The sequence below is a fragment of the Talpa occidentalis genome, unplaced genomic scaffold, assembly GCF_014898055.3.
Source record: "Talpa occidentalis isolate TD23 unplaced genomic scaffold, MPIMG_talOcc4v2.1 talOcc4.6, whole genome shotgun sequence".
In the NCBI taxonomy this organism is placed as follows: domain Eukaryota; kingdom Metazoa; phylum Chordata; class Mammalia; order Eulipotyphla; family Talpidae; genus Talpa; species Talpa occidentalis.
In genome coordinates, this window is record NW_023604972.1 from 890,535 (window position 1) to 915,776 (window position 25,242).

A 25,242-nucleotide genomic window follows, 5' to 3' on the forward strand; every position below is an offset into this window, starting at 1 on the left:
GCCTCGGAGGGTCAGGCGCCGCCTGGTGCTTGCTGCCTGGACCCGCGACCTGGCGGGCTGTGCTCCCAGGATCTGGCCAGCCTGGTGGCCTGCCAGCCTGTTGCACGTGACCGCCCTCCCTGCCCGCCAACGCCCTCCTGCATGCTCCTGCCAGCTCCGCCCTGCCTCGGGGAGGGAGGCCGGGGGGGGGGGTTCAGCTTGGGACTGGTGGGCTCTGATGACTCAGTTTACTGTTGCAGGATGCGCCCCTCTCTGACTGTACGGAGACAATCGAAGGGCTCGAGCTCACAGGGCAGACCTTTAGCCCCGCTAGATCTCTGTCTTGTAGAAAGGTACTCACTGCCCCGCGCCTCCCGCCTGCCAGTGCTGCTCGGCCTGCCCCCCGCCCCTGGTCTCCGCTCGCCAGGCGCTGCCTCGTCTGTCACGGTGGCTTGCTAGGGACCTCTGGCTTGTCCGTGAGCCCACAGAAGGTTCTGTGCTGCCTTCTCTTAAAGTGTGTGATGGGGGTTCTCACAACGCTGGGCTGCGCGCTGTGGTCGAGAGGCCCCCGTCGCCGGGGTGTAGGCGTTGCCAAGGTTCTGCATGTGGCTGTGGTTGGTGCATATTCTGGGGTTTTAGGAGTTTGTCTTTTACAAGGTGCTGCTTGCCAGCAGCTGCCAACTGTCTGCTGCGCCGTGACCTTGGATGCCACAGGCCGGCAGCACTAGGGTTGTCTGACTGGAAGACATCAGTTCAGGAGAGTGTGAATCAGACAAGGCAGCTTTCGTCAGCCCTGTTGATGCATGCACTGTGCTCGTTTTCACTTCTGAAAACACTGGATAAAATCCTTGAATGTTACAAGGGAGAGAGACGTGAATATTTGAGATCCAGAGCGGTCATCTCTCCACGTACACGCACACTTCCTTGTTGAATGGGTGGGAGCTTGGGGTTGACTTTCCTGGCAGAAGGAAACTGCCTCTGGCCCGCGGGCTGCTGGAGTGCGGAGCTCAGTGCTGAGGGCAGAGGAGGCTGCGGCTCTGTCCAGTCTGGCCTGAGTTCCACGGCACCCCAGGGGCTGTCTTCAGGCCTCGCTATCCAGTGAGAGCACCTGAGCCGTGTCCCGGTCACGAGACTCTGCAGTCCTGTCTAGGACCCCGCCAGTGACATGTTGCTCCCCACTGTCTCTGATGGGCCTGCTTTTCCTTTCCTGGCCCTTGGGATTGACTTCCTGCTGCCATCTCGGGGGCACCCCCGAGAGCAGGGCAGAGGCCGTGCCGGTCCTTGGCTCCTTCGGCCTCTTGTCCTGCTTCGGTGCTGCGCGTGAGGGGTCAAGGTCATGGTCCTGTAAGTCTTTGTCTCAGATGTGAGGGCGTGAGCCAGCGCCTGTCCCACAGCCCCACTTGGCAGACTTGGGGTTGCCTTGCGGTGCAAGGTTGCGGGGTGTGCCTGGTTAGTGCCGCAGTGAGGCAGGCTGCTTGGCTGTGTTAGCAGAGCCTTTGGGACCGACCCGGCCCAGTCAGGGTGTTTTGCTTTGTCCAGTTCAGGCATGGTGGCTTCAGCGACCCGTGGCTTCCTGAAGTGTAGACCCAGCTCTGCTGCCTGGGAGTCACTGTGCGGGGCTGGGGTTTCTGACAGTTCTTCATGCTCCAGTCTCAGTGCCGCGCGGCGGGCTTGGGTCAGGGGGAGAGGGCAGCGGCAGCGTGCTGAGCCAGGGCTGGGGCATCAGGCCTGGAACCCTCTTGGGCTCCACATTTTCTCCTGTCCACTGTGCTCTTCCTGGTGCCTGCGCTTGTACCCGCTGGCTGGCTGTGATTCTTTCTGGAGCCCTCGATGCTGGGGCAGGCCGGCCTGCGTGGGCCTCAGCACAGGTAACGCTGCTCCCTCTGGCTCACTAGCAAGTCAGATTTCTCCTTGATGGGGTGGGGAGGATGGTGTTCCACAAATACCTGAAAATATTTCTTTCCTGGGAGGCCAGTGTCTGGACTCCTGCTTCCTGGTCGCAGACCTGCAGGGCTGGTGTTGGGGACTCGGAGTGGGCTTTTCTGGAAGGGTCGGTTTCTCTCTTCCTGAAGACGGCCTTTCCTTTATATACTTATTTATACATACATACATACATACATACATACAAGAACCGGGGTACAGGCCAGACATGCGGGGCGGGGGGTGAGAGGATTCACCAGAGACAGAGTGGGGAGCAGAACAGGCAGACTGACTGAAACACACTGCTGAGGGGAGCAGCGGGCAGACAGGAGCGGTCTGCTGCGCCATGTGGGATTCTCACTGCCCGGCGGGATCGAACCTGCGCTGCAGAGGCTGCGGACAGCTTCACAGTGTGGTGCTCAACCGCCTGCGCCACCATAGAGGCCTGGCCTATCCTGCAGGGGAGTCTTGTCCCGTCTTCTGCGGAGGAAGGGCCGCAGCCTCAAGTGTGGCATACCCAGTTTGAACTGCCTTCTGGATCTCGTTGCAGACAAGTCTAGCAGTGAAAGCTCAGGCTGAGCTCAGGGCGGGCAGGCCTCTGCCATCATCTGCATGCACAGCTTCCCTGGCCTGTGCCTACCCTGCCGTGCGGGGGGGCAGAAATGCCTAGGGCCTGGGCCTGTCTTGTGGACTCACGTGGTGGCTGGGTGCTGAGCACCTATGATGAGCTAAGGGTGTATGTCACAGTCCAAGTGGGTTTCACAGATGAGCCCATTTGCTCAGCGAGGCCAGCCCCTTGCCACGCGTCAGCGACAGGGCCGCGATCCCAGTCGTGCCTGGGTGCGGGTAGCTCCTGGGCATCTCTTGCTGAGGTGCCTGTTAGGCGGTTGGGAGCAGGAAAACCAGGGCCTCCGTGGGGCCCGTGGGGGAGAGCAGCTAGCCCCCGATTCTCCCCCAGGTTGCTGCCTCTGTCCCTAGGTCCTGTCGGGGCTGGGCACCTCTGGAGGCGGGCCCCCTGCCGGTGGGGGCGGGACCTGGCGCTGCGCCCAGCCCAGGGCCAGGCTGCCCATGGGTTGCGGTTGGTTCTGCGGAGTTTATTCCTTTACTGATTTTGAACTTCTGACTGACGTGACCTTGGTGCTTCCCCAGCCTTATTTTTATTGGCAGGGAAGCCTGGTGCAAATGCAACCAGCCAGGGGCCCAGATCCCAGTGCACCAGCGCTCAGTGGGGCTCAGCACCCTCGGGAGGGTGGGGGCAGGCCTGGGTCAGGCACGGGCGCAGGCGCCACCCTGTCCAGTGAGGCAGGGCTGCTGTAAAGGAGACTGCCGGCCAGGTGTCAGGCTGTCAGGAGGAGGCTCCCCTTGGCCTTCCCGCTGTCTAGTCACAGGCTGCCCGCCCCAGCAGACCCTGGCCCGCCCCCCGCCCCAGGTCTGCGGCCTGGCCAGCCGTCACGTGCACCCTTTCCCGGGTCCTGCCACATGTGCTCGATGCAGGACGCCCCCGCCCCTGTGCTGCCCGTCCTTGAGAGGAGCCCCGACCAGGCCTGGCTGGGCTCCGAGCGGCTCTGAAGCACCTGTCCAGGTGTCGGGGCCTGGGTCTGCTTAACTCCCTCCGGCAGCCGCAGAGCCTGGGGGCACAGCACCGTGCAGGGCGGGCGGGCGGCCTGCCTGCACCCCGCTCCGAGGCCTGGCCTGGGAGGCCCCTTTGTGCCTGGCTTGGTTTCCCTTTGTGCAGTACCATTTTCAGTCTCCCAGATTTCCCAGATAAGCGCTGCTGTTTGGCACCATTTTGTAATCTTTAAAGGTTTTGGGGGAAGTTCTAGGCGATGATTTTAAACGAAACGCATCATCAAGAACAGAACGTAGCTGTGCTCTTCAGAAAACAGAGCCCCAGGCAGCCTCCCCAGTGCTGCGGCCCAGGGCCCTTTCTGGCGTCAGGAGGGTGATGGAGCTGGCAGATTGTCCTCCCCCGCGCCTGTGTCAGGAGAGGGGGCTTCTGCAGTCCTGAGGGGCACCCCGCCTGCCCGAGGCCTGGCCTGGGAGGAGGGAAGCCCTGCTCCTGGCAGGCTGTTGCAGATGGGGTGTCTCTGTCGTTCACAGGGGGAGCTGGTCACGGCCTCAAAGGCCATCATCGAGAAGGAGTACCAGCCCCACGTCATCGTGAGCACCACAGGCCCCAATCCCTTCAACACGCTCACCGACCGGGAGCTGGAGGAGTACCGTAGGGAGGTGGCGCGCAAGCAGAGGGGCCCTGAAGGTGAGCAGGTCTGGGCAGAGGGTGGCGCAGGTGGCACTGAGGACAGGCGGGAGAACGATGCCGGTGCCGTTTCTCGCCCACTCGTTCGACGAGGTCTAAAGGGCCCAGAAGGCATACATGCTTGTCAGTGGTCCTGGGCAGCAGGGGCCCAGAGTCCGTGTGAGAGACCACATCCCTCCCCTGACTTCCAGACAGCCTCTGTGCTGTCCCCAGACACAGTGGGGCCCTGGCTCGCATGTGCCCACCAGCACCAGCCAGGCCCGTTCTCCTGCACACGGCGGGTGGGAGGGCAGGGCCAGGAGGGCGTGGACCTGTGTGGCGCTCACAGCAGCCCGGGTGTCCCTACCAGGCCTTGGCAGTGCTCACAGGGTTCTCTGCCCCCGGGGCCCTGGGCAGCAGGCAGGACTGACAGAGGAACTCCTGACCAGGGTTGTTAGTGGGGAAGCCTGCCTGGATGTGTCCGGTGGAAACACGGCACGGTTGGTCACACGTGCCACAGCTCCGTGGTGGGAGACACCGCTGCGTGTGCACTGCTGTGTCTGGAGGGCAGCGGGCACACCTGGTTAAGTGTGACACAGACACACGGGCCCTGCTGTGGGGGTGTCAGGCTGCACGTGGGCCCTGCCAGCCTTCTCCTGGAGAAGGTGGCGTCTGCGAAGCAGTCATCTGAGGTGCTGGGGCCAGTGGCCTGCGCTGTCCTCTGCCAAAGCCTCTGAGCGGGGCTCCTTCCTCCACGTGTCCTGTGGGCGCTCACCCAGCACATCTGCCGGCACCTTCTCGGGCCCCACGCGGAGGCCTGGCGTCGGCTCCGCGTGCCCAGCCATCCCCACAGCCACCCTCCTCTCAGTCCTCACAACGGGGTCCCTCACAGGTGCTCTGCCTCCAGAACTCCCAGGGACCCCAGGCAGGTCTGGCGTGCTGGCTGCTCCAGCCCGTCCCCGCTCACGGGTGAGGGCGACCTCATGCCTGTGCAGTCTTTGTTTCTCTCGGTAACTCGCTGACCAGGGCAGTCTTTTTTCGGTGAACGTGATGGGACTAGTTGACCTCAGAAGAGTAAGATGGCTGCCAGCTGGAGCCATGGGGCGGGCTGCTCAACACGGCGGGCTCTGGGCTGTGAGCTGCCTGAAGGTTGACGAGAGATGGGGTTCCCCTGACCCCTTTGCCAGGAGGGTCTGAACACTCTCCCCAGTGCCCTGCCTGGCGCCATGTGCCCTGGGTCCCCCAGGAGGCTCACACCATCCCCCTCCAGGTGGGGCTCATCAGGGAGCTGTGCTCTGCTCCCACGCCCGCCCCAGGTCTGTCCCAGCCTGCCTTCTTCAGTCTGTGTGACTGACGCATCGTGTGGACGCTGTTGCTGAGCTGGGTTGAGGGCTAGCCTGTTGGTTCCTGTCAGTGGTGTGCACGAGGCAGGCTCTCTGCATGCCCTCGCTGGGTCCCGCCTCCACGTGTGTCCCCGGGGGCCCCTCCCTGCACACAGCGCCTGAGCCCTCACCCTGGGTGCACGGCCTGGGCATGCTGGCCCTTGTCCGGGACCCGGTGCCCTCTGTGCCTCTCAGTGTGGCGGCCCTTGGGTAGCTGGAAAGCCTGGATTTTTTTTTTTTTTTTTTTTTTGAGTCAAATTACAAGATGCATAGTGTCCCCTCATTTGAGCTCTATCAGGAGGGACATTATTGCACGTCAGTGCGGGGGGTGGTGCAACTGACCTCCATCCTGAGCTGTCAGTGGTGAGCGGCTGCCAGGAGACTCCGGCCCCCACTGATGCTGGCCTTTGAGGCCCAGGGGCCGTGAGTCACGGGTAAAATTCAAGGTGTCTGTCAAGATCAGTCCCTCTGGTGGGGGTGGCCACGGGCAGCCTCGCCTTGGCTCATGCAGGCAAGACTTGCCCAGGCCTTTGGCATAGGAAGGTGGTTGGTAGCTCTGTGAGGCCTGAGGCTCTGCTCACAGCTGCTGTTCAAAAGTGGGACCTATTGGCCCCAAGTTAGTAATGTGAAAAATGCAAGGAGAGATTTAAAGAATAAGGATAATACGGTTTTGCATTTTTCTTTAAATGAGAAAGTAGATTTTCCAAATTCTGGGTCCTAATTCCTGCCATTTTCCCTCTGGTCCTTATGCATGTATTTTACTTCAGAAACTGAAAACAGGCCTTACAACGGCCAAGTTACAATCCCTGGTAGAAAATACTCAAGGTGGGAAAAGCCAGAGCCGTGCTCACAGGCCAGGCCTCTGGGGGGCGCCACTGGCTCCCTGCGCAGCAGGGCCGTTCGGGGAGGTTCTCGTCCAGGTAACGGTGGAAATTAGCCTTATGTCCAAGGTTGAGTAAATGCTTCTGGAGTTTAGATCAACGCCCCGTCGCAAGCAGGCCTCCCCTCCTCCGCTGGGAGGGAGTTGGGGAAGGATGAGGCCCCCCCAGGAAGCCCTGCCGCCCCCTCTGTGATGGCCAGATGGGAGGGCTCGTGGCACCCGACGATCCTGACCGCGTCGTCGTCCTCCTCGTTTTTCTGCAGAGAACCCGGATGAGCCTGAAGAACAGAAAGAAAAGAGCCCTCCAGAGCACCCGATGGCCCCCCACACTCCCCCCAGCACCCCGGTGAAGCCTGAGGAAGGTGAGCCCCGGGCCAGGTGGGGGCGCGCTGTCATCCAGCAGGAGGGCACTGGGCGTGCGGGGAGGGCAGGCCGCGTGGAGACGTGCGTGTGCGCGGGAGACCGTCCGTCACGTGCTCTGGGCCGCCCGCCTGCTTCTGTCCTGGTGACTCGAGGCCGAACATTCCGCCTGAGGTGCCCCCCCAGGTGGGCGGTGACTCGGGCCCACCTCCTGTGACGTCGGCTTTGCCCACTGCTTGCACCTTCTGGGCCTCGCTGTCGACTCCCCTCTGGAGAGGTCTTGTGTGTCGGTGCCAGGATGCCTGCCTGCCCGTCGGGGGCGTCCGGCCCCGCAGGCGGCCCCCGCATGTCTGTGGCCCGTGTGTCCGCCCCGGTCTCGTCCTCGTGCTTCCCTGCCTGTCAGGAGCCCGCGGCTCGCCTCCCACGCCCTCCGCGGCCCCGGGACGGCCCGGCCCTTCTCCTGTGACGGGGCCACGGCCGCGTGCGTAGATTCTCTTCCTGTGCTTTCTCTCCCTGTGGCTGCGGCACAGACGGGAGGCGGATGTGCTAGAGTACCTGTCGCCATAGTAAGTACCGCCCGCCGCCAGCCCGCGCTTCGCCTGCTCTGCGCCCCCCCCCCTCGTTGTTCATTCGCTTTTGTTTTCTGTTCATTCCACATAAAAACAGGCCCCTGCGCTCTGGGAGGGGGCAGGGGCAGGGGTAGGGGCCCAAGTGCGCTGCCCGGGCTCCCTGGGCCTCAGAGTCTGTCCTGTTCAGCGCAGACTCGGTGGGAAGGTTTTGCCGTGTGGGGTCACACACAGTCCAGGCGGGCCCAGACGGGGCGGGTGGCCATGGGGGCCGCGCCCGTCTGGCCTCGCTCCGGCAGGCGCCGCCACAGTGCCGCGTGTGACGGCCGAGCCCGACGGCCGCCCCGCCGCCCAGTCAGGTCTCCCCGCCCTACCCTGGGCTGGCTCCCAGCGGCCAAACCCCGTGTTGCTAACAGGCCCGTCGCTTGCAACTTCGTAGGCTGATAAACACAATCCAGAAAACTGGCTTCCCCCAACCGCGCGGAATCTTCCCCGGGGCCTGCCCTGGCTTTCTTCAAAGCCAGCCACTGCGCACGCGTGTCCACGAGCTCGGGCCGGCAGCGGCTTTGTTGGCTCTGCAGCGTGTGTGGTCTGGGGAGGTTCACCGGCTTCCGTGGTTTCCCCCTTCGGGGAGACCAGGTGCTGTGGACCCAAATCATTTCAGGGCTGCTGCTGCTGCTATTAGTGCCCCCGGCCCCCCACTCGCCCCAGGTTCTGGAGCAAACCTTCCCGCCATGTCCCCATGGCTGGGGTGTCCTCAGCCACGGGACGCGCCTGGGCTGGGCTGGGTGGGTCGGCTCCCTGTGTGCCACGAGGGCCCGGGGCGCGCCGCCCACGCTGCGGCCCAGCCCCACGCCCCTGAGCCCCTCGGCGCGCCCACACCGGTCGTGGGGAACGCCGAGCTGGGCGCAGAGGCAGCTTCTGTGCGGGGGACGCTGCCTGTCTCGGGCCCCCCCTGGAGGGCTGGGCAGTCGCCCTTTAACCCGGCCTCTCCTCCCCCGCCCCCAGACCTGCCGCCGGAGCCAACTTCGGGAGACGACAGCGACGCGGCCACCTTCAAGCCAACTCTCCCCGACCTGTCCCCTGACGAGCCCGTGGACGCAGCGGGCCTCCCGGCCTCGGAGCCGCAAGGGCCCACCCTGGTCGCCGGCCCCGAGCCGGCCCCAGCCCCGGCGGCGGAAGAGGCTGCCTCCCCCGCTGCCGAGGAGGGGGCCCCCGCGGACCCGGGCAGCGACGGGTCCCCCGGCAAGTCCCCGTCCAAGAAGAAGAAGAAGTTCCGCACCCCCTCCTTCCTGAAGAAGACCAAGAAGAGGAGCGACGCCTGAAGGCCCCCCGCCCCGTGTCTCGTCTGTCTCTCGCGCCATGGAATGCGACGCCCGCCCGCCCGCCACGTAGCTAGCGCTCCCCTCAGCGTGACCAGCCCTCGGAGACCGGTGCTACCCTCGTGCTCGCGCGGTCCCCACCCCCGCCCCCAGCCCACCGCCAGGAGACGCGCTTTCCCGGCCCCTCCGCGCCCGCTCTGTCCACTTCCCCGCCTCGGTCTTGCCGTCCCGGCGGGCAGGGTGGGCCCCCCCCAGGTCTCAGGGGGCTTCCCGCCGGCGTCCTCCGCTCGGTGACTCTGCTCCTGTACAAACCCTCAGTCCTGTGAGAACTCAAGTGCCCGCCGCCCGCCTGGGGCCCCGTGGGCCCCGACAAGGTGGGAACCCCAGCAGCAAGCGCCCCTGTGCACCCCCAGCTCAACCTATGCATGGTCTCGCCAGCCACCCGCCAGAACCAGGCTCAGGGCCGTGTCTCACCCCCTGGGCCCCCAGACTTCAGTGGGGCCCGTCAGGAGGGGACGAGACCTTCCTGCAGCTGCTCAGCAGGCCGGCGGTCCGCCCCGCCTGTGACGGCGACCACGCGCAGGCCCAGGCCGCTCTTCGCTTTGGTTTTCTCCCTAGGGCCCGCTGTGGTCGCAGCAGGGCGTTCTTCTCCTGACTGAGGAAGGTTGTCTTCTCGGCCTTGATGCCGCCGGGAAGACTCTGGTTTTCATCAAACGTAGCTCAAGGCAGAGTCAGTCGGTCCCGACAGTCCCCGCGGCCCCTGCCTGGCACCCGCCGTCCCAGGCGCCCCCAGCCCGGTTCGAGGCTTAGTTTATTTCCCTGGATGCTTCCCGGGGATGGAGCCGCCCCAGGAGCCCCTCCAGACAGGCCTGGGAGGGGCAGGGCCAGTGCCAGACCCGGCGTCCCACCAGCCCGGCCCAGGCAGGACCCGAGGCTGGCGCGTGGCCACTGCCCTCGAGCTCCAGGCCCAAGGCTGCGGGCGTGGTCCCCTGGCCAGGCGCCGGCGCCTCCTGCAGCCCCGCCGCCTCCCACCCGCGCAGCTCCTTGATTTCACTTTTGTAGTTTATTTTAACTCTTTGTATCACCACATGAAGTGTAGCCACACGCACGGGCGCGGGTTGGGAGGACGGGCCGCGTCCTTCACCGTAATGTGTTTTACTCACAAATAAAACCTTGAAGCCGTTTCCTCGCCTGAACCTCAGCAGGGAGCGCGCTGCGTCACCCCCCACCCCCCGCCCGTCTCCCCGCGGGTGCCTGCGTTGGAGCTGGCCTTGGGCCGCGGTGGGGGCAGGAGCAGAGGCCGTGTCCCGGTGCCCGTCCCCCGCGATCGGCCTAGATGGGGCGGGACCTGTGGCGAGGACAGCCCAGCAGAGCGTCCCTGCACGGCGGCTTCTGCTGAGGGCGGGGCCTGGGAGGCGGGCGCTGGGCAGTGACAGAGGCACTTGTGGTAATAGCTGCTTTATTTGTGGCTCAGAGGCCTGGGCTGTCCGCGGGGTGGAAAGCGCAGAAGCCCAGCCCGCTTGGCCGGCACGACAGGGCGGCTGCCCCGCACGGGGAGGGCGGGTCTCATGTCCCGCGGGGCTGCGGGGCTGCGGGGCTGTGGCTACTGGGCCTTGAGCGTCTGCTCCGGAGGCCCGAGGTCCCACAGGAGCAGGAAGGGCAGCAGGAAGAGCACCGAGCAGGCGGTGAAGCAGGCCCGGGCCCCGGCCAGCCAGTACGCTGCGGGAGAGCAGAGTCAGGGAGGCTGCAGGCGGGGCGCCGCCCCACGCCCCGGGGCTTCCCTGCAGCCCTCACCTGAGGCGGCCGCCACGGGCCCCACTGCCCGGGCCAGGGCGCCCAGGCTCCTCAGCGTGCCCATGACGGTGCCCTTCTGCCCGGGTGAGCCTGTGGGGGGGGGTGGGGGTGAGGGAGGCTGTCAGGGGCGGCCCCCACCCCAGGGGCCTGGGTCTCCCTGTCGGGGGACGGGCCACTCACCGTAGCCGGCGACCATGGAGGACAGGCAGGGCACCACCACAGCGGCAGCTGAGGGGACACGGGGAGCCTGTCAGCCAGAGGCGGGCCCCGAGCGCTCCAGCCCCCCAGCCCTGGCCGGTCCACTCACCGAAGGAGTAGAGCAGCAGGCCCAGGCCCAGTGTTGGCAGCGAGCGCCCCCAGCCTATGAGGAGGAAGGCGGGGACCAGCAGCAGGATGGCCTGGGGGACAAACGGCCAACTCAGGACGCCCCTCAGCTGCAGGACGCCGACCCCCCCCCCCCCCCCGCTTCCAGGAAGCCCCTCGTACCCGCCTCACGGCTGCTGCTTCCCGGCCAGGGCTCATCCGCCGGGCGTAGGCGCCCTGGATGGTGGCCATGGTGAGGCCGATGAAGAAAAACATCTTTCCCTGCTGCAGGCTGGGAGGGAGCGTGAGCGCCGGGCCCGCCCCCACGTCCCCAGCCCCCACGCCCCGGAGCCAGCAGGCCCCTGGGTGGGCCCCACACCCACCTGCTGAACCGGAAGTGCTGGTGCGCCAGGAAGCTCAGGGTGAACTCCAGGCCCGAGAACAGGAAGAGGTAGAGGAAGTAGACCAGGCCCAGGCGGCGCAGGCGGCTGAGCCCTGGGCACAGGAGCAGCTGGGGGCCGTCGGCCCTGCCGGTGGGGCGCACCCCCCCCCCAGCCCGCCCCCCCTGCCCTGGAGGCTCTGGCTCTTACCTGCTCCCGAGGGTGGGTCCCGGCCCTGGGCCACAGCTGAGAAGCGCAGCAGGGCCAGGGGGCTGAGCAGGTCCGCGGCAGCCCGGAAGCCCAGGGCGAAGGAGGGCGCCTGGGCGGGGGTTGTGGAGCTGCAGCCGCCCGAGGGGCGTCGGGCTGCGCCCACCCAGCTTTCTGTGCCCCGCAGGCCCCGGCCCCTGGCCCCCGTGGCCGCCGAAGGGTAAAGTCCCAGGAGTCCCGGCCGGCAGGGCCTGCCTCGGCCTCAGCCAGGGCGGCCCTCTGGGGACCCAACCCAGCCCCCGACCCGCCAGGCTTCTCTGCGGAGCCCCGCACCCGCTTCTCGTACCCGCTTCTCCGGGGGCAGCGTCTCCGGCAGGAAGCAGAGCACGAACAGCAGGTCGGAGAGCGCGAAGAGCAGAGCGAGCCAGGGCACCGCGTCGGCCGGCAGGGAGGCGCCCAGCATGGGGCCCAGCGTGAAGCCCAGCGAGAAGGCCGCCCCGATGGCCGCCTGGGGAGAGGGCGGCTGAGCGGAGACCGCGCCCAGGCCCCGCCCGCGCGGCCCCCGCGCACTCACCATGCCCCGGCCGCGGGCGGGCGGCGAGCCCAGGTCGGCCACGACGGCCGTGGACAGGCTGACGTTGCCCTTGCTCACGCCCCCGATGACCCTGGAGGCCAGGAAGGCGGCGAAGCTCGAGGAGGCGGCCCACACGGCGTACGAGGCGGCCAGTCCTGCCTGCGGGGCCGGGCCAAGGGGCAGGTGCTGTCACGGGGCCCAGAGCGGGGCCGGCCAGCCGGCGACGCCCCTCGGACCCCAGCACCACCCCAGGGGCCGCACCAGCGACAGCAGCATCACGGGGCGCCGCCCCAGGCGGTCGGAGACGGCGCCGGTGAGCGGGGCGCACAGGAACTGCAGGAGGGAGAAGACGGAGCCCACCAGCCCTGCGCGGGGCCGGGGCGTCGGTCAGGATCCGGCCCGGCGCCCCGGCGCCCCGGCCTCGCGCTCCTCGGGCTGCCGCCGCCGCGCGCCGGGCCCCACCTCCGAACAGGACGCTGTGGTAGCTCTTCTCGGCCGGCACCCCGACGGCCGCGGCGAAGCGGTCCACCGCGCGCTGCCAGGAGCCGTAGAGGGGGTCCTGGGGACGGGCGGCGATGAGGGCGCGCCGGGCTGGGGGGCGCGCGGGGGCCGCGGGCGGGGCGGGGCGCGCTCACCTGCGCGCGGCCGTGGCGCTCCAGCAGCGCGGGCAGCAGCGGCAGCAGCAGCGTGAAGGCCAGCAGGTCCAGCAGCAGGCTCAGGAAGACCACGGCGACCACGCGGCGCTCCGACGCCGGCCGCGGGCGGATGGGCGGGCGCGGGGTGCAGCTGCCGCCGGCCCCCCAGCCCATGGCGGGCCGCGCGCCCCGCCCGCGCCCCCTCCCCGCGAGGGCCGCCCCGCGCACGCCCCGCGCACGCCGCGCCTCTAGCCCGCGCCGCCGCCCGCGCGCCCGCCCGCGCCCCGGGAGCCGAGTGCGCCCCGCCCGGCCCTGCGCGCCCGGCCGCCCCCGCCCCGGAAGCGGCTGCGCCCCGCGCCTCCCCTTCCGCCCGCCCGCCGGCGCCCCGCCGCCCTGGGGACCCGGCAGGGGGACCTGGGCGCGGCCCGGCCCCCCGCGAGAAGCCGCCGCCCCCCGGCCGCACCCCCGGCGCCCCCCGACCCCCCGCGCCCGCCGCCGCGCAGGGAGAGCCGGAGCCGGCCTGTGGGAAACGCGTTTATTGTTTGGACTTTCTCCTCCTCAGCGCCTTCCACTCGCCCTCCTGCGCCGCCAGGCTCTGCACCAGCCGCTGCACCCGCCGCCGCCGCTCCGCGTCCCTGCGGGCGGCCGGCGTGAGCCCGGGGTGCCCGCGCCCGCCCCGGCGCCCGCCCCGGTGCCCGCCCCCGCCCGGTGCCCGCGCCCACCCCCGGCGCCCGCGCCCGCCCCCGCCCCGGTGCCCGCGCCCGCCCCGGTGCCCGCGCCCACCCCGGCGCCCGCCCCCCGCGCCCTCACCGCTCCAGGGCCTCGGCGAGCTGCGCGCGCGCCAAGAACTGGTTGTCCTTGCGGATCTCGCGGACCGCGCCCTTGAACTCGCGCCGGTGCTTGTGGATCAGCCGCCGCCGCTCCTGCTCCTCGCGGCTGCCCCCCTGCCTCCTCCCGGACTCCAGGCTGCGGGCGGCGGCGGTCAGCGCGCGCGGGGCGGCCCGGCCCCCCTCCCCGGCCCCCCGCACTCACACTCTGACCAGCCGCGGCGTGAAGAGCCTGAGGGGCGCGGGCCGGCTCCTCGCGCACACCAGCGGCCGGTAGCGCCGCTCCTGGGCGCGCATCTCCGCCAACACGCTCCGGTACAGCGCCTGAAACGGCAGGGGCGCGGCCCCCCCAGGCCTCTGAACCCCCTGCCCCTGGCCAAATAACGGGGTGTGCGTGCAGACGCTGTGCGCGCGCCCCGGCCGTGGGGGTGGACGGGGCAGGGGCGCTGCGCAGACAGACCCAGCCGGGCCCTCACCTGCAGCTCCGGGGGGCGCACGCCGCGCGCCAGGTGCTGCTCCAGGAGCGCCCGGAGGGGCTGGGTGAGGTCGTGGAAGGCGGGCAGCGGGCCGTAGGTCAGCGCGCAGCGCCGCAGCAGGTCCAGGCACACGGCCAGGCAGGACAGCCTGCAGGAGGCCGCGGGGGTCTCGCTCAGCCGGGGAGAGGCGCGCCGGCCCACCGCGCCCCAGAGAAGGGGGTCCCGTCCTTGCCGCTGGCCAGGCAAGCCCAGGCATGGGCGGAGGAAGCCCCTGCGATGGCCCAGCGCCAGCCGGCCCGGCCCGCAGGGGAGCGGTGGGGAGCGAGTGTGCGCGGCAGCCCTGACCAGCAAGGCGGGTTCTGGGGTGGCTGCAGGTAGTGGCCAACACCTGCGGCCACCCCACACCCCCTGCCCTGCACACCCCGCGGCGGTGCTGCGCTGCCCCTCGCTAACCGGGAAGCAGAAGCTGGGATGGCCCCCGCCTTGCCCCCCACAGGCCCAGGGGCCACCCCCCAGGCCGGTCCCGCCTGCTGGCCTCTCCCGTCTGTCACAGGTCCCTGCTCCTCGGCGCCCTCACCCCCAGCTCCGGCCCTTCCTGAGGCACAGTGTGCTGACCTCCCGTGACCCCAACCTGCCAGATTCAGCAGACCCGCCTCCCAGGGGAGAGCCCACCGTCTGCCCGGGCCGCACGCACCTGGCGTGGTTGGCCTCCGTCCTCGTCTGGGCCCTCAGGCCGCTCGCCCACTGGAGGGAAAGGCTGCTCCGCTGCCACGTGGCCACGTCCTCGTCATCCGAAACCAAGAGCAGCTCCGCGCTCTTCCCGAGGGCCTTGACAGGGTGTGCTGGGGGGCGACCTGAATGCCAAGCACGACGGGCAAGGAGGGGCTGCAGCGCCCGGGCAGACTGCACGGAAGCCCGCACGTCCACCCCAGGCGGATGGGCAGCTTTGGGGGGCAGCAGACGCAGGCCTGCCCCCACGCCGGAGGCTGCTTTCAACCAGTGCTTCCTGTGGGCCTACTAAGCGCCATGTGGCTCTAGGACCGCGGGCCAGGCCCCAGACGGGCTGGCCTGCCCTCGTGAGGAGACCGGCCTTGAACAGACTGGGCGTTATACTGGAAGGGAGCAGTGGGCAGAGAGAAGGCCGTCAGGCGCAGGGTGGCACTGACCACTGCTGACAGAGGCCCGACGCTGCGGCGGCCGGAGTCTTGCGGCCCACAGGGAGGGGACCAGGGTCTAAGAAAGCGCATGGACAAGTCTCAGCGAGACGCTGCTCGGCCTGAAGCACGACACCACCCCTCTGGCAACAGTCGGTCCAGACCACGGGCTCCGTGCGCCTTGGCAGCAGGTGGGGCCGCGGCTCCACCCAGTGGAGTCAGGGGCCTGGGGGGGCGGGGGGCTGTCTTCCACCTCGCACACCCCAAGCTTTCTACAGTTAAAGCACAATATTCTTGCGGGTGGTCCCTCGAGCCGCTCACCTTGGCCTGGCCCGCCGGGGGCTGCCATGCGGAGGACGGCGAGCAGAAAGTTGAGCAGCTCGGGGATGAGCCTCCGGGACAGAGACACGTAGTCCAGGAAGGTGCAGCACACGAAGAGCCCCTTCACCACGTCAGGCAGGCCCAGCACGCGGCACTGCGGGGGGAGCAGGCCGGTGACCCACCCGGCGCCCCGCTCCCCGCCCCCCAGCAGGGCAGCCAGCCGGTGCTGCAGGACCCCGGGAGGCCCATCAGGCTGCGGGCGCTTGGGCTCCGGCCCCACGCGGCAGATCCCTGCAGCGGGCGCCCCCTCCTGGCCCACCAGGGAAAGGGAATCGCCTTTAAGACAGAGGAACAGAAGGCGGCAGGGACCCCCACCCCCCGGGGCTACCGAGGCCCCCAGCTCTGCTGCTTTTCCCTCCACGCCGCCTGCCTTGCCAGGCCCCTCCCGCTGACCCACGTTTCTGGACCCCGTCCGCCTGCAGGGCCCAGCCCGGCGGGGGGGGGGGCGACGCACCTTGGTGAGCAGCTGGCTCATGCACAGCAGGGCAGGGGTCACGACGGGGTGCCAGAAGTCAGAGGTCGGAAACAGCAGCCCAGTAATTCGCAAGTAAACGAGCTGGACACAGAGGGCACCACAGCGTCAAGGGAGCAGCGTTGGCGAAAACCAGGCCTCCGAGGGCTTGAAAGGCCACGAAGCGTCCAGACGTGCATCATGGTGGCCGCACACGCCCCTCACTCTCCGGGCAAGGAAGGGGGCTCCCCGCAAGCCTGGCCCTGCTGAGGACCCCAGCGCCGCCTCTCCAGGCCGGGGGCGCAGGGGCCCCTCCTCCCCAGCCAGCCGCAGCTTGGAGCCAGCACTGTCAGCTGTTTGGGGCGCCAGCTCCAAGGGAGGGGAGCCTCTTTCTAGCCCGCCCTCCCTGTCCAGCAGGAGGACAGGGGCTCTGTGAGCGGGAAGGATGGGGGGCCACAGCTGGGCCCTCCCCACCTCTCTGCTCCCGCCCGGAGCCTGCCCCACGGCCCGCACGGTGACGGGAGCAGCCTTGGCTGCTCGCCCGGCCCGCAGACATGGCTTCGGCGTCCCGGGAGGCGCCCCTTTCACCCGGGCTGCCAGCCTGCCCCGGACAGGCTGCCCTCCTCGCGCGTCACGCCGGGACCTCTGAAAAGGGGCCACTCGGAAGAAACAGCCTCCGCACGGCGGCCGAGGAGACGGAGTCCTGGCCTGCCTGGCCCCGCAGGACGGGCCGGGAGCGCGGCGCTGCGCAGCGGTGGGGGGCCCGGGCCAGAGGCAGGAGCAGCCGGCACAGCCCCGGGGCAGGAGAGTGGCTACCAGCGAAGAGGACCCCGCACGTCCCACTGGCTTGTTCTCGCTAAAAGCGGCCCCGGGCGAAGCCCCGTCACCCCACACACCTGGGCCTCCGAGACGCCCGCCAGCTGGCGGAGAGACGGGTGGGGGCCGTGCGAAGGCGGCTCACGGAGGGACCGTCCCGCACACGCGTGGACACGCCTCAGCCGACCCACGTGGACAGGACAGGCGGGGAAGGGGCCGAGGGCCCGGGTGGGGCTTCAGGGCACCCCACCCCGGCTAGGGTCAGGGCCAAAAAGCCTGGTCCCAGTCAGGGCAGCCAGGCCGTGGGGGCTCCAGAGGGCCCCAGCGTGCCCAGGGGCATCGAGAGCTCCCGAGACACGCGGCCCCGAGCACGGTGGGGCTTGTCGGCACCGGGAGCCCCACTTCGCCCTTCTGCTCCGGCAGCAGCTCCAGCACCGACCAGCGCTACGGGAGCGCGGCAAGCCGTGGACGGAGACTGGGCCCCGGGGCGGAGAGCGCCCCCTTGGCTGGATCCGCCGCCTCAGAGCAGGGCAGGGCTCCTGGGGGACGCGCCATGCTTGCTTCAAGACCCCTTTGCTGCTACCGCCAAACAGCTCCAGTCACGTGGACTCAAGCCAGGGCTTCTCCTCTTATTAGACACGCCTGCCCTGGCAGCGCAGGGGGGAGTGACCCCTCAGTGCCCGCCCCCGCCTGCCCGGCACCACCCGCTCCGCTCACCACATCCAGCCCCGGGAAGGCAGCCCGGCCCTTGGCCTCCACCAGCTCCTCCACGTCGTGCATGGCGTCACGCAGGACGAACCTCGTGGCGCTGCTCGCGGCCTCGGGGAACATCTGGCAGAGGCTGTACAGCTGCCTGCGAGTCAGAACGCCAGTCAGGAGGCCACGTCCAGGGACGGCACGGAAAGCGCCACAACTCCGTGCTGGTGTCCTCCTGGGGGCCGCCTCGGAGCAGGCGAGAACCGGGGCCCTGACGCCGGGGACTCGCCTTCCGCTTGCGGGCCTGGGTCGCCCAGGTAACTTTCCGAGCGGCTGACGGCGCGGCCCAGGCGTTGGGCGTGTGAACGCACCCGGAGGCCAAGGCTTCAGGACGTGGCGTGCGCCCCCAGGCCGCCTGCACCCGAGGCACAGTCTTCCAGCAATGTGGCAGGGCCTACCCCGTGGGGTGCTAACGCGAGGGTGCCCCAGCACCTTGGGGTGCGGACTGCAGGGTGTTCCCGGGGGCAGTGGGTGCTACCCACAGGCCCCGCACCTCCGCCCAGCCAAGCAGAGCCAGGGGTCCTGCCGGTGAGTGAAACAGCCGCCCAATAACCGGAAGAGGCCCGAGGGGGCTTGGCCAAGAGGACACGTCCAAGCGGCCACCCCTGGCGCGGTCCCGCTCGTGGTGCTGCGTGGCTGCTGAAGGGCTGGGCTGGCTGACTGGGAAGGCACGCCCAGGCCCAAGAGGACACACCCTGTTCGGCTCAGGCCCACGCTGCGGACAGCCGTTTTACTCACACAACCAACTTATCGATGACTGTGAGGTCTGGCGGGTCGCGCGTAGCCAGGTCTCCAACGTACTCCAGGAGGAAGCCGAATAGTTTCTGCAGGAGTGTGAGTGGGCACAGCTCAGGGGGACCCACGAGCCACCGCAGGCTCACAGTGCTCTGGCCAGAGCGGGCGGGGCGGGAAGGGAAGCGCGAGGACCGTGTCCCCAGGCCAGCCGGTGACCTGTCAGGGAGCAGAGGCCCAGCGCGGGGCCCCGCTCCACACGCGCTCGGCATTTACTCAGAGCAGAGTGAATGTGTGCTCGTCGCCACAGGCAGGTGAGGCGCGCTCCCTGCACCCAAGGGCACGGCGCCTTTCCTGGGTCTACCGCGGGCCTGGTCGGCATGTCCGCCCCACCGATGACTGATGCGACGCCTCTGCTGCCGGAGCCACCCCTCCCCAGCCGGGGCCCCTGCGGCTTACTTCTAACTTGGCCTTGTTCCCCACTGCCAGGCTGGGGTGGCTGCACTTCCGGATTCTCTCCACCACCAGGAGCTGCTCTTCCGGGGGTCGTCCCGACAGCAGAGACTTCAGAGCGTCGTAAGACTCGGGAGCTGTCCAAACCACCAACACCCGTACTGAGCGCTCCAAGTGAGCGTCACGCACGCTCCTGACAACGCGGCGATACGGCCGACAGCACGACGCCGCCCGCCTACTGGCCCGAGAGGGAACTGGCCAGCTCCCAGAGGCGGGGTCTCGTCTCACGTGGGAAGAAGCCACAGGCACCAGCGCGTCCTGAGGACCGGGAGGACCCGAGAACAGGCTCAAAGCAGAGACAACCAAACTTTCTCTGGTTAGAATGCGCTTCAGTCCCGACATGCCACGAGTCAGGCTGGGTCAGAGGGCGCGGGAAGGAGCCCCGAGCCGAGCCGTCCGCCTTGTGGAGGCCCGCCTCACCAGCCGCCCTGCTCCCAGACGGCGCTTGCGTCATGGGGCGGGTTCTCTGTGCGCCAGACAAAGCAGCTGCATCCCGGGAGGCACACGTGGCCGAGCAAGGGCGCCCGGGACTGAGGGAAGAAGCCGCGTCACAGGCAACTCTGGGCCTCGTGGGCACCTGTCCACGGGGCAGGCAGAAGACTCCACAGGAGGGCGCGTGTCCTCACCTGCGGTGGCCACCCACTGCCCGTGGTCACGTGGACGGGGATGTGTCTACGCGTCTAGCGTGCATCCTCGGCTCCACTCCAGACCGCAGCCCAGCACAGAAGGCGCGCGGCCGGGGCGTGGTCACCCCCAAGCCCGGGACACCCGCGTCTGCCTACCTGCGAATGTGTAGGGCAGCTCTGTGCCGGCCGCAGCCCGAGCGCCAGGGTCCTCGCCAGGCACGCTCCCCCTGGGCGCCTCGCCGCGCTCCTCGCTCTCTGCGTCCGAGTCCAGGTCCGAGTCCAAGTCCGAGTGGCTGTCCGGGCCACTGCTCTGCTCTGCGTCGTCCTCGCTCGAGTCCTCGCCCCCCTGCTCCTCTCTCTCGCCGTCACTGGCATCCTGGCCTGGCTCTTCCTCCACGTCCATCCTTCCATCCTGGGCACAGAGGATGGACACCGCCGGGAGTGGGCCACGGCCTCCTGTGACCCTGTGGAAATGCCACGCGCGCGGGGCGAGCCTCTCCCCTGTCTGCGTGGGCTGCGAGCCTGGTGCCGGCGCGGCACTGGCGCTGGGCCTCCTCCTTCATCCACTCCCGCTCCCGGGTGGAGGGCCTACGGCATCCCCAGCGGAGAAACCGCTTCTAGAGGTACGAGGTCCACCCGTGGCCAGCATCTCCTAAATGCAGTGACAGGGAGGTTCTCAATAGCAAGAAGAAGGAAAGAAAGCTAAGGGAGCACCTTACCTTGTAAGAAAGCAGACGCCTGTCGTCGTGATCGAGGACGAAGCTGTCACTCAGGTCATCGGCCGAAGCGTGGGGGGGTCTCCTGGCGCACGCATCCTGGTCCTGGCCCAGCATGCGCCTCACCCGCTCAGCCTGGGCAGGAGGAAGCACAGCCTCAGGGCTAGGCCTGCAGGGGGTGCCCCAGCCACCGGGCTGCGTCCTGGGTTCAGTCCAGGAGCAGCAGGTGGGAGACTTCAACAAAAATAAAATAAGCATTGTGGCACTGGCGCAGGCCTCACCTCCAGGCCCCGCAGCCGCGCCTCCTCCTCCCTGGCCAGTTCCTCTTCGGTTTTCATCCTGTTAGAGGGCTGCGCCTTCATCTCAAAGCCGAGCTCACGCACCATCACATCGTACGCATCAGGCTAGGGCAGCGGGGGGAAATTGTCGACGCTCAGCGTTTTGTTAAGGACAGATGTGTGCAGCCGGCTGGACGCCACAGAGACGCTGCACGTGCCCTGCCAGGCTCGTCTTCAGGGACCGGTCTTCGGGATGCTTTGTGATCACTGGGCCTCTGCTAGAAAATTCTTCTCAAAATCTGCTTTAACAAAACTAAATGCAGCTCACCTATGCGATAAGCCCCCAAAGGTGCTGGGGTGGACAGAAGGGTGACTCGAGATGGCTTGAGGTGACCTGGTGAAGCTCTCGGCTCTCGAAGCCAGGCACTCAGATGACGCAGCCTTTCCCGGCAACCCAGACAGAGTGCACAGAACCAGACGCCGTGGGGGGAGGGCGGGGGGGAGTGCTCCTGCAGGCGTGCACGCATGCCCCAGGAAGCCCACACCTCTGGGGCACCACGAAGGCGGAGGACAGGTCAGGACCGGCATCCACATGGACACCACGCCAGATGCACGGCCCCGCGTTGAGGCCCGCGGCACACCGCTGCACTGTCACAAAGACCTGTGCTGGCGCCTGCTTTGCTCACAGAGACCCAAAGGTAAAAAGCGGGCAAAGCGTCATGTCTGCTCAGCAGCACGCCCAGTCCAGATGAGCCCGCCCTTCCCGGAAGGAAGGCTGTACACGCACTCGGGCGCCCCGTGTGTGCACGCGCCGCTGTCAGCTCAGGCTTTGTGGGCTACTTGGTACGATTGAACACATTATATTTAGGTTTGCAAACACTGAAATATCTTCCCATATAAAAACTAGTGGGGGGGCCTCCCCGGTGGCGCAGCGGTTGAGCGCTGGGTTGCGAAGCTGCCCGCAGCCTCTGCAGCGCCGGTTCCATCCCCGGCTGCTCCCCGGCCACCGGAGGAGGGTCCCACATGGCGCGCAGACCTCTCCTGCCGCCCGCTGCTCCCCTCAGCAGTGTGCTTCGGTCCTTCTGCCTGCTCTGCTCCCCGCTCTGGCTCTGGTGGATTCTCTCACCCTCCCGCGCTTCTGACTGTACCCAGTGCATGTATAAATAAATACATAAAATCTTTAAAAAAAAAAAAAAAAAAAAAAAACTAGTGGGGGGGGGCCCCCTGGTGGCGCAGGAGTTAAGTCTCAGCATCATGAAGCTGTCCGCAGCCTCTGCAACACGAGTTCGGTCCCCCGCCAGGGAGCTACCCACAGGGCGCAGCAGACCTCTCCTGTCTCCCTGCTGCTCCCCTCAGCAGTGCATTTCAGTGGATCCCCCTGTTCTGCTCCCCACTCTGTCTCTGGTGAGTCCTCTCACCCCCGCCCCTCTGGCCTGTACCCCAGTTCTTCTATACATAAATAAGTAAAATAAATCTTTAAAAAAAAATAAAATAAAAACTAATGGTCGCTGACTCTGGGCTTTACACCACAGGGGCTTATGAAAGGTTTCTCTTCCCTTCGGGCAGTGGGAAAGCTGACAGAAAAGCGCAGCAGTAAATGCAGACCCTCACAGATATGGAGACCAGAGGTGCCAGCCGAGGCCACAGGCAGACTTCCGCACGGCGCCCTCCCCACAGATGGCCAGGTGGCGGCCGAAGCCTGGCTCTGGCGCTGCCCACGCGCACCTTGGGCTTCTCCTTTTTGTTGCTGCCCTCTGGCCTGGGCGTTCTGCGTGCCACGAGAGTCTGGATCTCTTTCCAGTCTTGGTCTAGCTTCTCCGTGAGCTCCAGGGCGTCTTCTCTCTGCGCCTGCCTCTCCCTCTGGGGAGAAAGGACAGACAAGGCAGCCTGACGTCAGTGTGCAGGCCACACACAAGGATCCCTGACTTACTCCGCACCCGAGGTGTCAACAGGAAAAACAGCCTCGGACCAGAGAGACTCAGAGCACTGTGGCCACCGCATCCAGGGCGCTCCACACCTTCTCTTGCTTTGACTTTGTGATGAGCTCCTCAATCAGTTCTTTGCGTGATTTTGGCTTCTCGGCCTCCTTGCCTTGCTGCTGAGGGGCCTTCTTAGCAAGGAGCCTGCTGCCACCTCCAAAATGGGCTGCGGTCAGTTCGGCTGGAGACAGAGGACAGAGACCCTGGGTGAAGCTGAGTGCATGGGGAGGGGCGTCACCAGTGCTGGGGGCAGCACTGCCAGCACCTCCCAACTGCACCCAGAGAACTGACTCCACATACCAGGAAAAGCCCCCACAGCACAGCTGGGTCCCTCCAGCAAAGCCCAGAGAGAAAAACACCTCCTGGCCCCAAGCTGAGCATCTGAGACGCCAAGGGCAGCGCTCAGGCCACATGGAAGACAGGCGGGGGGCGGGTGGCAAGTCAGGGCCAGGGCAGCTGCACGCCCTCCGGCCTCACATCCCTGGCAGGGGCCGAGGGGAAACCCGCAACAGCCTGACCCAGAGCCGGCCTAAAGGGCAGGCGGAAGGGCTTCAGGGGGCCGCCCCCTTCCCGCCTCCTGTGCTCACCCGACAGCGTCCCCCGGTCCTCCACGTCGCTGTCGCTGTCCACGATGTCATTGTGCTTCTCCATGTCTGCCAGAGACTGGCCGTAGTGGGTCAGCTCTTCATCTTCGTTCAGGTTGTAGATACTTTTTTTTTCATGTTGTCGCTGGCCAATGAAAGGGGGGAAATCAGTTCCCTAAAATTCCACGGCCATTTAACAGTGAAACCCAATACGTTCCCGTTCCTCATGAACCCTGACGATGCAACCAAGGTAGCCGGAGCCCCTGGCCCATTTGGGTGATGCGGCCGGCCCCGCGGGAGGCAGGCTTGCCTGAGGGGCCAGCTTGGGGCACACCCCCAGGCATGCACCGCCACCACGCTACATCCCAGGCTCACCCACCATCCCAGGCTCACCCACCCTCCATGTTTGCCGGCAGAGGGCTCAGGGCTGCACCAGTGCGCCGAGAGGGCACGCCAGCCAGTGCGCTGGTCCCTACCTGCTGCTCCAGCGCAAACCTCTTCGTCATCGCTTCCTCGGGGGTGAGGCCGCTGTCGTACTCCCCCAAGCGCTTGTCCGCAAACACACTGGCCTTGTCCCTCTCCTTGTACTCCCTGAGCAGCGTCTGCATGCGCTGGAAAACAGGTCGAGGCCACCTCAGTCAGGTCCTGCTGACGCTGTGCCCCAACGGCTGGCACCCAGGGCTCAGGGCACCCAGCACTTCCACAGCTGACAAGCCAGTCAGAGAACAAGACACTCCATCAGGTGAAAGGCCCCGCCTAGGCGCAGGTGCATGCGGGCCCGGGGCTGCCTGAGAAACACCGGGCCTCCAGGACAACGTGAGCGGCACAGGCGGGCGCAGCAGCCTTTCTCGGTGCTGGTCACATACCTGCTGTGATCTGTACAGCCTCCCTGCCTATCCGCTGACTCCGTATCTGTGAACTTGCAACCCCAAACCAACGCTCACAGCACTCTTGGGGCACTCAGGGGCAAGTGCATGCGGCCTTGAGCTGTGGACCCTGAAGCCCACCAGCTCGCACCACCACTCCCAGCTAGGACTGGCAGTTAGGGGGCATGTGGCCTGGGAGGTGGAGCTGGCCTGCTGTGCCAGCCTGGGGACTGCCTGGTCAGTGAAGGTCACTGGAGTTGGGATCCCGGTCTGGGCTCCACAGCTTCTAGCCTGAGAAAGGTAGGAACAGCGCCTTGCCTGTTTCCTGCCAAACAGCAACACCCTGGCTGGGGGCGGGGATCCGAGGCACACTCCGCAGGGTGTCCGCACCCCCCCCCAGGGGCAGCTGCAGGGACGGTGGTGGGCACTGAGTTCAGAACACGGAGACAGGCTCTGCGGGAGCGCCGGCTGCGCCAGCCGCCTGGCGTCTCTGCCCAAGCCTCGACCCGCCCCCATCAAGGGTCCCCACAAAGTGCCACCGCGGAACGAGGGCACCCGGGACAGCCTTTCACTTCCTGGGGCCGCCCAGCAGCGTGCCCTGCCCTGGCCGGCGCCTCGGCAGCTGTCCACGCCCGCCACTCGCAGGACAAGGCCTGGACTCCGCTGCGCGCCCTCTGCTCCGCTCGCGCCTCAGGGCTGGGGCGTGACCCGCCTGGGAAGGGCCACCGGCCGGCCGGCCCGCCCTGGGGCTCCGCCGCACCCCGCTTCCGCGCGCCACGCCGGGGAGGGCGCGCGAGCCCGGCCCGGGCCCGGGCCCGGCGGCGGGGGCCCCACGGGCGGGGTCTGCGTCCCGGGCCCGACGCGGGGCTGCCCGCGGGCCCCGAGGCCGGACTCACCTTCTGGATGGCCCGCGCGCGCGACACCCCGGGCAGCCCCACGTCGTGGCGCGTCCTGCGGCCCAGCACCGGGAACTTCTGCCGGTTGAACTTCACCTCGAACGGGTTGGGGTTGGGCCTCGGCCGGCCGCCCCGCGCTCCCGCCGGGCCCCCGGGGGCCTGGCGCGCCCCGGCCGCCCCGGCCCTGCCCATGGCCCCTCCGCCCGGCCCGGCGCGCAGACCCGGCGCCGCCGACACGTGCGGCCGCCGCTCCCGACGCGATCCCGGCGCGTCCGGCAGCGCGCGGACTACAACTCCCAGAGCCCCCCGCGCCCGCCGCGCCGCCCGCGAGCCGCCGACGCGTAAGGCCGGCGCTCGCCGCCACTTCCGGTGGCGCCCGGACTACAACTCCCAGCGCGCCCCGCCGCGCGGCCGCCGGGAGCGCGGTCGCGCGACCCCACAGCCGCCTCAGGGCGCGGCGGCAGCGGCCCGGGTGCCGGCAGCCGTTGGCGGGCGGCGGGGCGGCCGGGGGCGTTGCGCGCGCGCGGCGAGGGCGAGGGCTCCGGCGGCCCCGGCGCGGCGGCGGTGAGCGCGGAGGCCCGCGGCGGCCGGCGCCCGGAGTCCCCGCGCCCGGCTCGCCGGCCCGGACGGCGGGCCCGGAGGCGGCGGCGGGC

The 25,242-nt window shown here is 68.1% G+C and overlaps 4 protein-coding genes across 8 annotated transcripts in view; 2 read left to right on the forward strand and 2 right to left on the reverse strand.

The window, feature by feature from the left end:
• Positions 1-9,841, forward strand: part of ADD1 (adducin 1) — a 49,125-nt gene extending 39,284 nt beyond the window's left edge. For 2 of the 5 annotated variants that reach the window (XM_037530748.2, XM_037530749.2), the window contains exons 13-16: positions 240-332; positions 4,000-4,156; positions 6,661-6,759; positions 8,332-9,841. In XM_037530748.2, coding sequence (XP_037386645.1) covers positions 240-332; positions 4,000-4,156; positions 6,661-6,759; positions 8,332-8,648 — 666 coding nt within the window. In that variant the 3' untranslated portion in view covers positions 8,649-9,841. Of the gene's footprint in view, positions 1-239; positions 333-3,999; positions 4,157-6,660; positions 6,760-7,287; positions 7,324-8,331 lie in introns of all 5 variants that reach the window. The other 3 variants (XM_037530750.2, XM_037530751.2, XM_037530752.2) reach the window with 2 other exon arrangements.
• A 375-nt stretch (positions 9,842-10,216) lies between these two features.
• On the reverse strand, positions 10,217-12,712 carry MFSD10 (major facilitator superfamily domain containing 10). Its single transcript, XM_037529448.2, has 12 exons — positions 12,539-12,712; positions 12,366-12,462; positions 12,165-12,268; positions 11,904-12,062; positions 11,676-11,837; positions 11,333-11,441; positions 11,126-11,237; positions 10,926-11,034; positions 10,747-10,837; positions 10,620-10,667; positions 10,440-10,529; positions 10,217-10,364 (listed from the first exon to the last, which is right to left on the reverse strand). The coding sequence occupies exons 1-12, from the start codon at positions 12,710-12,712 to the stop codon at positions 10,249-10,251; spliced, it is 1,371 nt and encodes a 456-aa protein (XP_037385345.1). The 3' UTR covers positions 10,217-10,248.
• Positions 12,713-13,037: 325 nt separating this feature from the next.
• Positions 13,038-24,781, reverse strand: NOP14 (NOP14 nucleolar protein). Its single transcript, XM_037529793.2, has 18 exons — positions 24,590-24,781; positions 23,304-23,438; positions 22,831-22,972; positions 22,282-22,424; positions 21,990-22,124; positions 20,268-20,390; positions 19,990-20,121; positions 19,427-19,682; positions 18,591-18,721; positions 18,138-18,223; positions 17,361-17,496; positions 15,831-15,932; positions 15,317-15,470; positions 14,536-14,695; positions 13,842-13,989; positions 13,571-13,689; positions 13,349-13,504; positions 13,038-13,173 (listed from the first exon to the last, which is right to left on the reverse strand). The coding sequence occupies exons 1-18, from the start codon at positions 24,779-24,781 to the stop codon at positions 13,074-13,076; spliced, it is 2,550 nt and encodes an 849-aa protein (XP_037385690.1). The 3' UTR covers positions 13,038-13,073.
• GRK4 (G protein-coupled receptor kinase 4) overlaps positions 24,780-25,242 on the forward strand; it is a 35,417-nt gene continuing 34,954 nt past the window's right edge. Inside the window, exon 1 of the mRNA XM_037530527.1 lies at positions 24,780-25,061. Within this exon, the coding sequence (XP_037386424.1) occupies positions 24,780-25,061 (282 nt within the window). The remainder of the gene's footprint in view (positions 25,062-25,242) is intronic.

What these genes read in the sequence shown, in the direction of transcription:
- MFSD10 (XM_037529448.2), bottom strand. Translation starts at nt 12,712, where the DNA reads ATGGGCTGGGGGGCCGGCGGCAGCTGCACCCCGCGCCCGCCCATCCGC. An exon ending in CAGCACTTCCGGTTCAGCAG is followed by an intron (nt 11,035 to 11,125) that starts GTGGGTGTGGGG and finishes GCTCCCTCCCAG; the next exon opens with CCTGCAGCAGGGAAAGATGT. An exon ending in GCCCGTGGCGGCCGCCTCAG is followed by an intron (nt 10,365 to 10,439) that starts GTGAGGGCTGCA and finishes GCTCTCCCGCAG; the next exon opens with CGTACTGGCTGGCCGGGGCC.
- NOP14 (XM_037529793.2), bottom strand. Translation starts at nt 24,781, where the DNA reads ATGGGCAGGGCCGGGGCGGCCGGGGCGCGCCAGGCCCCCGGGGGCCCG. An exon ending in GGCGTCTGCTTTCTTACAAG is followed by an intron (nt 19,683 to 19,989) that starts GTAAGGTGCTCC and finishes CTCTGTGCCCAG; the next exon opens with GATGGAAGGATGGACGTGGA. An exon ending in CCCCGGCGGGCCAGGCCAAG is followed by an intron (nt 14,696 to 15,316) that starts GTGAGCGGCTCG and finishes CTTGGCATTCAG; the next exon opens with GTCGCCCCCCAGCACACCCT.